This window comes from Protobothrops mucrosquamatus, unplaced genomic scaffold (assembly GCF_001527695.2).
Source record: "Protobothrops mucrosquamatus isolate PMUCROS unplaced genomic scaffold, P.Mucros_1.0 scaffold2535, whole genome shotgun sequence".
NCBI lineage: Eukaryota > Metazoa > Chordata > Lepidosauria > Squamata > Viperidae > Protobothrops > Protobothrops mucrosquamatus.
In genome coordinates this window covers 133,322-147,255 of record NW_015388596.1, presented here as the reverse complement: position 1 = coordinate 147,255, position 13,934 = coordinate 133,322, and the positions used below count along the sequence as shown (strand labels likewise).

The 13,934-nt window shown below is 39.9% G+C and overlaps 1 protein-coding gene across 1 annotated transcript in view; it reads left to right on the top strand.

The window, feature by feature from the left end:
- Positions 1–284: 284 nt before the first annotated feature.
- Positions 285–13,934, top strand: part of LOC107295850 (CUB and sushi domain-containing protein 2-like) — a gene marked incomplete at both ends in the record, with an annotated part of 145,422 nt that continues 131,772 nt past the window's right edge. Inside the window, one exon of the mRNA XM_015825185.1 lies at positions 285–388. Within this exon, the coding sequence (XP_015680671.1) occupies positions 285–388 (104 nt within the window). The remainder of the gene's footprint in view (positions 389–13,934) is intronic.

Genomic DNA, 13,934 nt, shown 5'->3' with positions numbered 1-13,934 from the left:
TTGGTTCCCAGTATGACCTTTCTAAGCACTTACATAACCCATTTTCTCATATGTTCACTTTTAGAACAGTTTTATGTACTGAGTCATACCATCAGATGTAGTTTGCTCAAGGTCTATTACATTATCGTCGTGATTTGGAGAGATGTGAATCTGAGAATCTTCCAGTCAGAACTAAAAATCCTGTCAACTCTAAAAGAACGTTGCCTATTTGTGGCATCTGTTGCATGAACTGATTCTGCCCTAACAATGTAATCAACCAGCCTAATGATTTATGTCTTTGTTAGGTAATCAAACTCAATTTTGAAGAATTTGACTTGGAGAGAGGATATGATACATTAACTGTGGGAGATGGAGGCCAGGTTGGAGACCAGAAAAGTGTGCTTTATGTGTAAGTAGACATTTCTTTTTATCTTTCTGTTTGGATTGCATTAGTGTGCCAACCAGGGATTCCTTTAAGAGTTTTCACACTCATTTCTGTTTGCTGAATATGTTTCTGAGATGGCCTCACATTCGGAAGATACAAAGCATTGTTGACATTTCCATTCTGGTGGAATCAGCCATTTTTCACTTGGCTTTCAGGCATATTATTTACAAGTTCTTTGTTCAAGGATGAACTATCTCAGTGGTGGCGAACCTATGGCACACGTGCCAGAAGCGGCACTCAGAGCCCTCTATGTGGGCACGCGGGCCGTCGCTGGGTTTTATAAAACCTTTTCGCTTTAGACCTCCACCGCTGTGTACAAAAAAAAAAGTTCAATCAATCAGTCAATTTCAACTTCTTGCGGGGGAAAAAAAGATCTTGCAAAGTTGGAATTGATCGATTGAACTTTTTAGTCCCACCCAGTCTGCCATTACCACTGCAGCCACGCCCACCCAATGGGCCACGCCCACTCAATGGGCCACACCCACCCAGCACCCGATGATGCATAAGTGGGTTTTGGGTTGCAGTTTGGGCACTCGGTCTCTAAAAGGTTCGCCATCACTGAACTATCTGGAACAGTATTTCTCAACCTTGAAAACTTTAAGACGTGTGGACTTCAACTCCCAGAATTCCCTCGTCAGCTATGCTTTGCAGGCCTATAGACTGCCTCTGATCACTATTGCTGAAAATCAGTAACAGAGTTAGGAAACTCATAGAATAAACTTTTTTAAAAAGCTTCTCCCACGCCCCTCAAAAAAACCCCCCAGAGAATTCCATCTTTATCTATTGACCCATTATGGTCCATGGATTTCCAAAAATGTTTAAATTAAACCCCCAGCCTTCTGATGGTTCATTCCTGTCCATTTGTGCATAAAAGATCATAGTTCTTTCACATATGAATATAATAATAATAATAATAATAATAATGATGATGATGATGATGATGATGATGATGATGATGATGATGATGATGATGATGATGATGATGATGATGGAAGGGACCTTGGAGGTCATCGAGTCCAACCCCCTGCTCAGGCAGAAAACCCTACACCATTTCAGACAAATGGCTGTCCAGTCTCTTCTTAAAAACTTCCAGTGTTGGAGCATTCACCGCTTCTGGAGGCAGGTTGTTCCACTGGTTAATTGTTCTCACTGTCAGGAAGTTTCTCCTTAGTTCTAGGTTGCTTCTTTCCTTGATTAGTTTCCATCCGTTGCTTCTCGTCCTGCCTTCAGAAATTTCTACCTAACAGAATTAAGCTCTGCAAGTTGTTTAATATATATATAGCCCCACAATAGTTGCATTTGTGGGTATGGTTTTGTTTGGGACAAATTCCATCAGAATTTTTTTTTTTTAAAGAATTTAGGAATGAAGGAAAATTATGTCCCGATTAGATATTGATCAACTGCAAAATGGATAAATTTCTATCTAAGTTTATACCAAATGAAAGCCTTCCTAATCCCCAAATAAGAAAGGGCATTCTTTATATTTCTCAACTGCTAATTCTGCAAGTTTGGATCTGTGGCCTTGGGCTGTTGAAGCTCCATTGTGGATCTACTGTAGAACGCATGAATTCGGGTGATCCTAGAGTCAGCATCACTCTTTATTTTCCCATATATTAAACTTGTAGTTTACTTAATATCAGTCATCTAGTATGGTTTTAAATGGCTGCCAGATATCTACTTTGGTGGGAGGAAACAAGAGCTAGGAAACTGAGACTGCCATCGGTTGTGCCAAAGTTTCTATGCAGCAGGAAGAAAATGTGTTTATTTATTTAAAGATGGAAAAATCTACATTTCCTTTCTCTCTCTCCCTATGGCACCAAAGACATTACAAATGACTGCTATTAACTCTGACAGCATACATACAAGATAACTCAGATTCCATAATGAAACCATTACTGTAAGTAAATATGACTTTCCCACGAGGAAGGCTGATGACAATAAGCTTCTTCTACTAACTTATTCATATGTTGTGATTGTGTGCTCCATGTGATGAAGGCTTTCCATTTGGCATATACTCCAACAGAACTGAGGATGGCAGGGTTTTCATCATTGCTGTCAAGATGCCTGTGGTCGTCTCAAGTCTTTGTTTCCATGTCATTCTTACCTACTAACAGAACAGGTGACAGGCTTGGGCAGAATCCTGCTTTTAGCTCAGCAATATTCTTCTGCAGAGTCCCCTCTTTGTAGTTCTTCAGGGAGGAAGAGCTAATAATAATAATAATGATAAAGTTGGAAGGGACCTTGGAGGTCATCTAGTCCAACCCCCTGCTCAGGCAGGAAACCCTATACCATTTCAGACAAATGGCTGTCCAGTCTCTTCTTAAAAACTTCCAGTGTTGGTGCATTCACCACTTCTGGAGGCAGGTTGTTCCACTGGTTAATTGTTCTCACTGTCAGGAAGTTTCTCCTTAGTTCTAGGTTGTTTCTCTCTTTGGTTAGTTTCCATCCGTTGCTTCTCGTCCTGCCTTCAGGCGCTTTGGAGAATAGCTTGACTCCCTCTTCTTTGGGGCAGCCCCTGAGATATTGGAACACTGCTATCATGTCCCCCTTTGTCTTTATTCAAACTCCTCCTCCTGCCTGTATCTATTCTCATATTCAATTCAGTATTTGGTCCCTCCCATCAATTCAGAATTTGCTGGATATGAACATTGTGATTGTTGGCTCCCATCTCCCTATAGCAGATATTCCCATGTGTATCATTCCGAACTTTACTTTTTGGAAAAACAACAACAACACCTCATGCTTCAGTCTGAATGCTGACTGTGTCTTCAGTAACATATCTTTTCAAAAAACCCCGGTTGATGGGTCACAATTTAGTATCCAATTATTATGTCCAAACAGCATGTTGAATGGGGAGGCCACCTAGTGCAGTGTAGTTGCAAAAAATAAATAAATATGGTATTATATTTTTCTTTTCAAGTACTTTTCTGTTTAACTGTTACTTGTAAAGTGGAGAGAAATGCCTTGATGTAGAATTGTTATTTGCAACTTGGTTTAACTTCTGTGTACCAGTTTTTGACCCATTTGTCGGCTTGATGCTGGCAAATGACAGAGATCTTTATTTACATTGTACTGGGCATGTTAAGAACAAAAATTAGTGGATTTTCCCAGCTGTTTCTCTTCCTTCCCAGAAAATGTCACCAGCCATTTTGCACTAGGTGGGGTGGCAAACAAACAGGAGTCAATTAGCATGTTTTTAATATATTGATTAACTTGATCATAAATAAGCAGATAACATTAGAACTGAGGAGCTGTAAATTATCTCTAAACATCTGCAGAGAAAGAAGCTGTTGCCTGTAACTCATAGGTGGGGCTCAAATGCAGCCATGGAGAAGAGATCCATTTCAATCGAATTGTCTGGAGTTAAGATAAAATAACCCAATCTAATTTACCAATTAGATAGATTTGATGTTATTGAAATGGCTAGTTTATATTATTTTGTAAAAGTAAAAAGTTGAGGTTTGAAGTTGATACTCTATTGCACCAAAGGAAGTTGGAAGTCAATGCCTTTTTTCCTCCTTTTTTTCTCCCTTACCTCACTTCTCTAATCCCTTTTCTCTTCCCCATCCTTCCCGCTATTTACTTTGTATTTGGATTGTATCGTATATTATAAACTAATAAAACTTTTTTTAAAAAATAGCCAGTTAGAGGAGCTGGGCTGATGGCTGCTGCTGACTCTTCTTTTGCTGCCAGCCTATAATCTTTGCTGTTTGAATTAGCAGTGGTGGCAAAGTTACTTTGGGGCTCTTCTCATTTTATAAGGGTCACCTGATTGAATGACTTCTCGTTGCATCCATGGCCAAATTGACATGGCTTGTTAGCTCCTGAAAGGGGGGGGGAAACACAGCTCTTAACACCTCAGAACAACTAAGGACAACTTTAAGATTCCTTAGGTAAAATTTTGTTTGACATGTATTCAAAGGAAGAAGGGGGAGGAAGTACAGCTAGGACCCTCTAGTGCAGCGGTTCTCAACCTATGGGTCGCGACCCCATTTGGGGTTGATCGACCATTTCACGGGGGTCGCCAAGCAAGGCTGTCCGCCATTTTTTTTGTCCATTTTCCCCCCTTTTCCGGCGGGTGCCTTACCTCCCTTGGGCTGGGCCAGCTGGTGGTCGGCCTGCTCCATCTCTGCCGCTTGCCAGCTACGCCTCGGCCGGCGCAGGGGGCGGAACCACGCATGCGTGGTGCTCCCGGGCAGGGAAAGTCCTCGACTTACGACCGGTTGGGTAGTCCTCGACTTACGACCGGTTTAGTCCTCGACTTACGACCGGTTGGGGGTCGCGGCATTAAAAAGGTTGAGAACCACTGCTCTACTGATTGTACACCTGGTGTGGGATGATTCCAGCAGGGTAGAGCCAGTAATTTTACTCTGGCAGAGGTGGATCCAGCAAACTGCAGGACTCTGCTGGCATCCACTGACAGCCTCTCAGTCTCTGAGGTTCAGCTGCCCAGTTCTAAGCAGAGGCATCTTCATAGATCTAAGAGCAGAGGGCTGAGTCCACAGGCTAGCGGGGCTTTCAAGAAACAGGCCAGCAGAAAAATAGACCCTAAGGAGTAACACAGCTTAGCTGGGGGGAGTCTGCGCCTAGCTGCTTCATACACTCTCTGGAAGAAAACACCGAGAACAACTCTGAAGCCTCAGTTCTGTTGGGTTGACCTCACTTTGCCAAACTCAGAATTCTACCCTTCTGCGTTTCCTTTGGATTTATTGCTTGATGACAGGATTCCTGGTTTTAACTATGCCAAGTCTGCATTTACAATTGCTGTCTGAAGATATTGCTAAAAAGAATTTTCTTCTTCCAAAATAACTTTTCTGTTGCTAGACTGGGGTATGCATCCAGCTCGCTATCTAATCCGGAAAAGGTAGGATGCAAGAAAGCAAAATCAGAGAAGAGCTGGCAGGAGAAAGAGATTGATAGTGTGGGTTCTTGTTCGGCCTAGGTTACTATAAGTAGGGACAGAGTCACAGCTCTGTCCATGTGACACTTTAGCCAAAGGTTTTCTCAGACTCAAAATAACTTCCCAAAGATTGGATAGTTTTGTTTCTAGCATGTTCTCATCCCTTGCTTTGCATGATTTAAAAATCATCATTGTCATCGTAAAAGCAAATCCAGTCATAATGTGTATCCAACTGTAAACACTGCAAAACTGTACAATTTAAACAGGTTTCTAGACCAGGGTAAAAAAAATCAAGAGCTGCTATGGACTGAACTGTTTTTGCAGGCCCCACAATGTTTCTGCTGCTGCTGCTTCAAGAGACCTCTGAGCAATTATCCTGGACTGGAGGTGACCCCGTTGTGCTCTTGAGTCCTCTTACTCAGGATAACTGGAGGCTAGAAATGCATCGACTGAGCAATCACTCAAACTACATCAGGCTAACTGCCTGGAAAAACAAGTACATGAGATTGTGCCAAGATTGAATTATGGAAAAAGCTAATGCCATTACCAGTTCCCCTCTCCACGTAAAGTAGCTGTGTTCAGTCTTTACTTAAAGATGGATGGACAGATGGATGAATTATGCATAGAGAGATGATTGAGTATGAAGCACTCAGTGTGTCAGAAGGAGAGAGAAATCTGCTCTTTCAAAGAGACAAGTCAAAAGAGTTGTTGTTAAGATATTCCCATGCCAGCAGCTTTTCTGTTCATAAATAAATTCCTATATGAATTTATTCCAAACAAATAAGAATCTGAGAATGGGTGCAAGGCCGAGCAGAAATGTTTTAGCTTACTGTGCCAAAGCTAGGATTATGGCTTGAAAGGAAATTAGAAATCCCCTCTGCTGAAATTTCCCATAAATTTGGGGGGGAAACAAAGTGAGAGAAAGAAGTGATTGATTGGTGATGGAACAATCTCTACTTGGGAGAAAGGGCACAGTGCTTCTTAATTTATGATGGAGGGAAGAGAAGGAATAAAAGAATAACAGAGTTGGAAGGGACCTTGGAGGTCTTCTAGTCCAACCACCTGCTCAAGCAGGACACTCTATATTATTTCAGACAAATGGATATCCAATCCCCTCTTAAAAATCTCCAGTATCGGAGCACCCACAACTTTGGGAGGCAAATCGTTCCACTGATTAATTGTTCTAACTGTCAGGAAATTTCTCCTTAGTTCTAGGTAGGATAATAAGGCAGAGAAAGAAGGATAAGGGGGGGGGGAGATGTTGTTAGAGCATTTCATATTTATTTTTATATCTGTGTCTATCACTTCCCAAGATTCTGACCAATGTGACACACACACAACTGCATAAACTGTAAGATATAAAAAACTTGTTTAAAAAATCTCAAAAACAGTGCATGATAATTGCCAAAATTCATCTTAAGTGTTGGAGCCAGCACAGAGAACATCTATCTACAGGTCCATGCCACTCTCATCATTTATGGGATCAGAAGGCTGAGCGTCCTCTAATATCTGTGATTGCAAAGGACACACAATATCTACTTAGATGGTTCCTGAAGTGGTTTGTGGACAGTTAAAACTGGTTTAAAAAAGTGTGACATCCTGAAATAATCAGCTGAGTTTAAATTCCAAAACTAATCAGCTGAATTTTCTGTACTATAATAGTAAAAAAATGAATAAATAAATCACTACATTTCCTGTGTATTTTATCAGAGAATGCAATTGCTACTTTAAAATGCTTGTTTACTTCTTGTTCATTTTATTTTTTTTGCTCAGAACAACTAGAAAGCGCCATATCTACTTGGTGCCTTACTAATGGAGTCATGAAAACCTCAAGGGAAGATAGAATTGATATAAAGAGCCATCTTTCTCCTGAAGTTAGTCTTCGCAAAGTATTTCATAATTCATGGCAAACTTTTACATCATAAATGTCTTTTGTATGAGGGAAAATTGGAGATATCCAATCATACAGAGGAGAAATTGTCTCTTTTTTTAATGCAAAGTTCAAAGAATCAAAATCATTCTTGTTCAATCTTCTCTAGGAGTTTTGCATTGTCATTTGCTGTATTTTCAAGGCAGGCCTAAATAATCTTCTTGGGCACATCTAGAATTTTTAGGGAAATACTACAGTGCTTGGTGTTTTTAAAATTTGGGGGGAAAATTCAGACTAAGTGGAACATGATGTCTAAAATCATGCTGAAGTTGAAGGAGAAGGAGAAGGAGAAGGAGAAGGAGAAGGAGAAGAGGAAGAGGAAGAGGAAGAGGAAGAGGAAGAGGAGGAGGAGGAGGAGGAAGAGGAAGAGGAAGAGGAAGAGGAAGAGGAAGAGGAAGAGGAAGAGGAAGAAGAAGAAGAAGAAGAAGAAGAAGAAGAAGAAGAAGAAGAAGAAGAAGAAGAAGAAGAAGAAGAAGAAGAAGAAGAAGAAATAATCCATTGAAATGAAATATGGGGGATTCTAAATTAATAGGGCTTCTTATATAACATTATGGTCTCTTCCATCTGCAAAGGCTGCACTAATCTGAGATTGACATTGCCACCCCATTGCCACCCCATTGCCACCCTGCCTTGAAGCTTGTATATATCTTCGGAATCTGGGCCAATCATTGGTTCAGCTTCTGCTCTGGAGGAACGTGGCAATATAGCTTTGGAGCAGGCACTTATCCATTGGTGGGAATTTCTGTTTTGGTCCTACCTGATGGGACTTCCCATCTCCATTCTTTAGGTCCTATTTGATGAATGAATTTGCTTCTTTCACTACATAGGTATGATGTCAGATTGTACACGCAGAGAGGGGGAATGGTTTGCAAGCTGGAGCACATTGGCAAACTGAACACCCTTTTTGCCTTCTTTTTCATCCTTCCCATCTCTAGGTAGCAGGAACAAGGATACTAACAAAATTGCTGAAGAGAGACAAGTGACTGGGTAGCAATGTCCATACTTACACCAGAGAATGTTCTACTTGCAGATGTGATGTGGCCCTCACAAATGTAGACAACATTAAGAGAAGGCAGCATGAATTATGAAAATAAGACTAGCAGGAGCTCCTAGTCTTAAATGGTTTATATTAAATCAGACAGCCGTAATATAAGAAGGTTCTTCTTACATCTATTTTTCTGAATTTCCTGAGGGTATATGGAGAGACAATGTAGATGGACACATATGAAGAGACACATGGACGGCCTCTTGATCTGATCTGCCAAACCAGTTTTTACATTATTTAATAGACTACAATTCTGCATCATAGATTTCTTGACTCTAAAATGACCGGAGTTGGACAAATAGAACTGACTAAGACTGCCCTTCCCAGCAAATACACCTGCTTACTTTCTACTTTCTAGTAAGAAAGTAAGAAGTAACAGCTCTTATTTCTGAGCAGGATTACGTTGTTAATCTGTAGGAACAGTACAGCTTTCTAAAAATGTTACAATTCATTTTTTTTCCAGTTTGACTTTTTAAAGACGAAAACAGTCGCTAACTGCCAAGTAAGACATTTTTCAGAAAATCGTAATAAAACAGAAGATATTAAAGACTCCCAAATATACACAAAACGATTTCCTCACTTACTGTTACAATGATTGAAGTAATTAGGTTGTTCCATGCTTTATGTGGCTGTTGTCCAGATTCTTTTCAATATAGTTCCTTAATCTAGTCTTCCTTAGTCTAGTTCAGGGGTAGTCAACCTTGGCTCTTTTATGACTTGTGGACTTCAACTCCCAGAATTGAAGTCCACGAGTCATAAAAGAGCCAAGGTTGACTACCCCTGGTCTAGTTCAGAAGTAGGCCACCTTGGCTCTTTTATGACTCGTGGACTTCAACTCCCAGATTCCTGAGCCAGCATGACTCAGCTTGGAAACCTCTCCCTTTCCCCTCAGCATGGTTGGCTCAGGAATTCTGGGAGTTGAAGTCCACGAGTCATGAAGGCGCCAAGGTTACCTATCTCTGGCCTAGGCCTAGGCCCCTTCATGACTCGTGGACTTCAACTTCCAGAATTCCTCAGCCAGCATCGGGGAACTATGGCCCCTTCATGACTCGTGGACTTCAACTCCCAGAATTCCTGAGCCAGCATGCCTCAGCATGGAAACCTCTCCCTTTCCCCTCAGCATGGCTGGCTTAGGAATTCTGGGAGTTGAAGTCCACGAGTCATAAAAGACCAAAGGTTGCCTACCTCTGGTCTAGTTCCTTAGTCTAGTCTTTCACGGTAACTATAGCTCCTTTTATAAAAACTCTTTGGGGAAACCAAACTCCTTTTCAAAATAGAAAAGTTTCTAACAGGTTTTACATCTTTGTTTTGCCTCTTCTTGAAAATTTCCAGCAAAAGAGAGCCCAGCAGGCCATTAGAAATTGTGCCTCTTTGTTAAACTGTTCCTTGAATCAAGCAGTTTCTTCTTATGCTCATGTAGCAAAGACCACCGATGAAGAAGGGAAAGGAGGATAAACAACAAATTCTACATTTATGTTAACATCTTCTTTGAAAGGAGACGGTGTCTCGGTTTTCTGTAGAATGAACGTTAGAAATCTTTCTCAACTAAACTTCTCCTGGATGGCGTTTCAGAGTTGTTTATTTTAGTTTCACATAGTTGGATAAGACCTTGTCAAAGGTCAAATTTCCTTATATTTCATTTGTTTCTGGCATTACTCGTGCTCAAGCGCTACACTAAAGAAAGCAAATTGGATATTTCAATGTGTTTGCTTGCATCAGAGCTGGGGGTTTTTTGCATCATTTTGTAATCAATCAAATTCCTTGTGTGTCCAATCATACCGGGCCAATAAAGACCTGTTCTGTCCTGTCCTGTCCTGTCCTGTCCTGTCCTGTCCTGTCCTGTTCTATTCTGTTCTATTCATGTTCATGAGCTTCTGTGTGTAAGTGAAATATCTCCTGCCACTCCAATGGTGAGAAGGATGAGATGGGAAAGGCAGCATGGGTCCAGGATACAGTCTTCTATATGTCACACTATCAGCCCTGAACAATTTTCTGGTTGGACTGATTGCTATATAGTGGGTGTGTTGTAGGCTAGGCAGTGATGCAGTTTTCCATAAAACTAAAATGGACAATAGTAAAGGAATAGAAGAAAAGACAGATGTGGCTTAAAAATAACACAAGAGACTACCAAGAAAATAACTCATTGTGAATAGTTCCCTCCACTCCCGTATGTGGGTCTCTAATGATCAATTGTTCAGCTCTCTATGGTACTTGACATGCTGATGTTTCTAATTGTAGAGCAATACAGTTTAGTTCCCAAATGGAAACAGTTTTGATTTAAATGTGCAATTGAGGGCAATTGGGAGGGATGAGAGAGAGACAAAAAGCATAAAATGAAGGTTGATAGAAAGAAAAAAAGAGGATATATATCTGAAGCCCTAGTTGTACTATAGATGTTGTTGTTGTTGTTGTTATTATTATTCTAATTATTGTTACAGATGTTATTCTTATTATTTTTACTTTTTCTTTTTTTACTTATATATCTCCTAGACTTCTAGAAAATATTTCAGTTGCAATGATCTGAATTTGTACTTCCATCAAATGGGTGGACACACACACACACACACACACAATTTTCCAATACATTGTGGAAACCTTTCATTTTCAGTGTATTTTGGCAGCATTTTTGTTGTGGAATTAGTCTGTTTCCCTGTTGTATTATTTTTTTATTTTATATTATTTTTCTTTTATTTAATGTCTTATTGTTGTTTACAATTTAACCGCAAACTCCTCTTAAACACTTTGACGATATAAGCGACTTAATAGATTTTAATATGAAAAAAAAAAGATGTTGAAATTCAAATGTGCTCCGGTATTTCCCAACAAGTCAAAAATCATATCACAGTCAACATTTTTCACAGTCATATTTTATCCCTGCTCTGCTGTTTATTTTTCGGGGGGGGGGGGAGGTCTGTTGTTTTTGTTTCATTTTTCACTTTATTTTGACTTTTTTCTATTGGATGAAGCATTTAAAAATGTGATTCTAAATTCCAGTATTTTATACTTGGATTCTGAAATACCAAGTTCTTGTCTGCGTAAAAATTTACCCCTTAAAACATTTGGCCATTCTTCTTTGGTAGAGAAACTTCCAAATTGCCCAAGAAATGGAGACAATTACGTGGAGTTTAAAAATGGTAGTTTCCAATCAAAACAAAAAAAGAAGGATGCAATTAAAAAGTCCAATGAAGTTCTGGCCTTCACTTTGAGTTTACAGGTTGAATTTTGGATCCACTTCTTAAAAGTGTCTTAACACTCTTTAATCTAAGCGAGAAAAGCTGCCTGTCAAAATCTGATACTCTTCACCTACCCAAGATTGTTTTGAAAATTCATTTGAACGAATACATGTTCGTGGCATTTATTTCTACTAATCCATAAAAATTCACAGTGATTCCCATCAGGCTGTATGGATGCATAGGACTTCTCCCCAAAACCTTTCTGATGTAGCAACAGCACTAGCACTTAGACTTATATACCGCTTCACGGTATTTTACAGCCCTCTCTAAGTGGTTTATAGGGTCAGCATTTTGCCCCCAACAATTTGGCTCCTCATTTCACCGACCTTGGAAGGATGGAAGGCTGAGTCAACCTTGAGCCGATGAGAATTGAATTGTCGAACTGCAGACAGCCGGCAGTCAGCAGAAGTAGCCTAATGTACCGCATTCTAACCACTGTGCCACTATGGTTTGCTGAAATTGATAAGGAAGCTGCTCCTTCTAGATTTATTATGAACAACTACCAAGTCTTGTCACGACAGAAGACTTAAGTTGTGTTGGTCTTTGTGGGGACCGGTCCTTGCAGAAAAGTGGTCATCTCACAAATGACCCTATCTGTTGCAAGGACTATCTATTACACCGGCTGGAGCAAAGTTCCAATTTCTGGATTATAGAGCATTGTCCCTTTTTTGGACAAAAGGCGGAGGAGGCATGTGTTTCATTGGAGAATAGTAGAATAAAGATAGGACTTACTTCTAACTTTTGCTCTTCTCAATTCCATTCTTGCAACTCCATCAGGTAAAAAAAAAGGGGTACAGAAAAAGACTGGCAGTTGTGAGAGCTTATCCTCTTTAGATTAAGGATTTTCCAGTGCCATATTCAAGTATTTTAAAAAATATGTCATTAATCTATGCTTTAAAGAGATAGTTGGGAAAGTGCAAATGAATAATAGCCAAGCAACTTCCAAATGTTATCCCCCAAAGTTTCCATCAGATACAACCAGTCAGGAAAAAAAAAATCAGGACGAACAGTGATGCTTATGAGGACAGTGATTGATTTAACAGAATAACAGCATTGGAAAGGACCTTGGAGATCTTCTAGTCCAACCCCCAGCATGGCTCAGCATGGAAATCTCTCCCTTTCCCCTCAGCATGGCTGGCTCAGGAATTCTGGGAGTTGAAGTCCACGAGTCATAAAAGAGCCAAGATTGCCTACCCTTGCCCTATACCATTTCAGACAAGGAGCTGTCCAGTCTCTTCTTAAAAGCCTCCAGCGATGGGGCATCCACATCTTCTGAAGGCAAGTTGCTCCACTGGTTAATTGTTCTCACTATTAGGAATTTTCTCTTTAGTTCTAGGTCACGGGTGTCAAACTTGCCACGTGACGTGTCACGATGTATCGTGACTTTTTTTGCATTGCCGGCAATGGGCGCGGCTTCGGTATGTTGACACCGGCCTGCAGGCTGACAGTTTGACACCCCTGTTCTAGGTTGTTTCTTTCTTTGATTAGTTTCCATCCATTGTTTCTTGTCTTGCCTTCTGGTCCTTTGGAAAATAGGCAACCCTATTGTGGCAACCCCTCAAATATTGGGACACTGCTATTGTGTTGCTCCTAGTCCTTCTTTTTCACCAGACAGAATAATAGAATTTCAAGCCACTTAAAAAGCTTTATCTGGAGATTTCAGCAAGGGTGTTCCAAAATGATATGTAAATGTTTATCTCGTACATAATCTTGCTTTGAGATACACCTGCTACAGATCTTCTGTTTAAATTACATAGGCTTGTTCTTTTATCCTCATTCTGAACAGGATGGGCATTTCATTTTGCAAAACGCTTTAAAAAAACAACAATAGCTGAACAAATATCAAAATATTATAATCAATAAGATAACATATTAATAAAATGATTTCCTTAAATGTTAAAATAGGAATAAAAAAAATAGAGCTCATATAAAGCAGTCGGTAGACAAAAAAGAAAATTTAATAAGATAAGAAAAATTCTTCAGATCTGGTTCCATATAAATCTGGTGTGGGTGTGTGCGTGTGCGTGTGTGTGCGTGCATATCTGTTTATGTGTGTGTTCATCTATAATGCATATTGATTAGGCAGATGAACTTTCCTAGGGAATCATTCTAGGGCAATGAACTTCATCTTTTGCTGCTTACTGGAAATTGAGGGACCTTGTGACTTATGCTTTGATGATTAGAAAGAATTGATTACAGAAAGAAAGGAATTATGATGTAATCCTGAAAAGATCTACATAGCTCATCTTTGGCTCTTATATTCTATTGTGGAACATTATTGCATTGGCTTATGGGTGTAGGAAACCCGTTACTTCATTTTGGAAATCTAACTACATTGGAAATATGCATCCATTTATCAAAGTAGGGGACAGCATGAGAAAGAGCAAGAAGATGCAACAGGT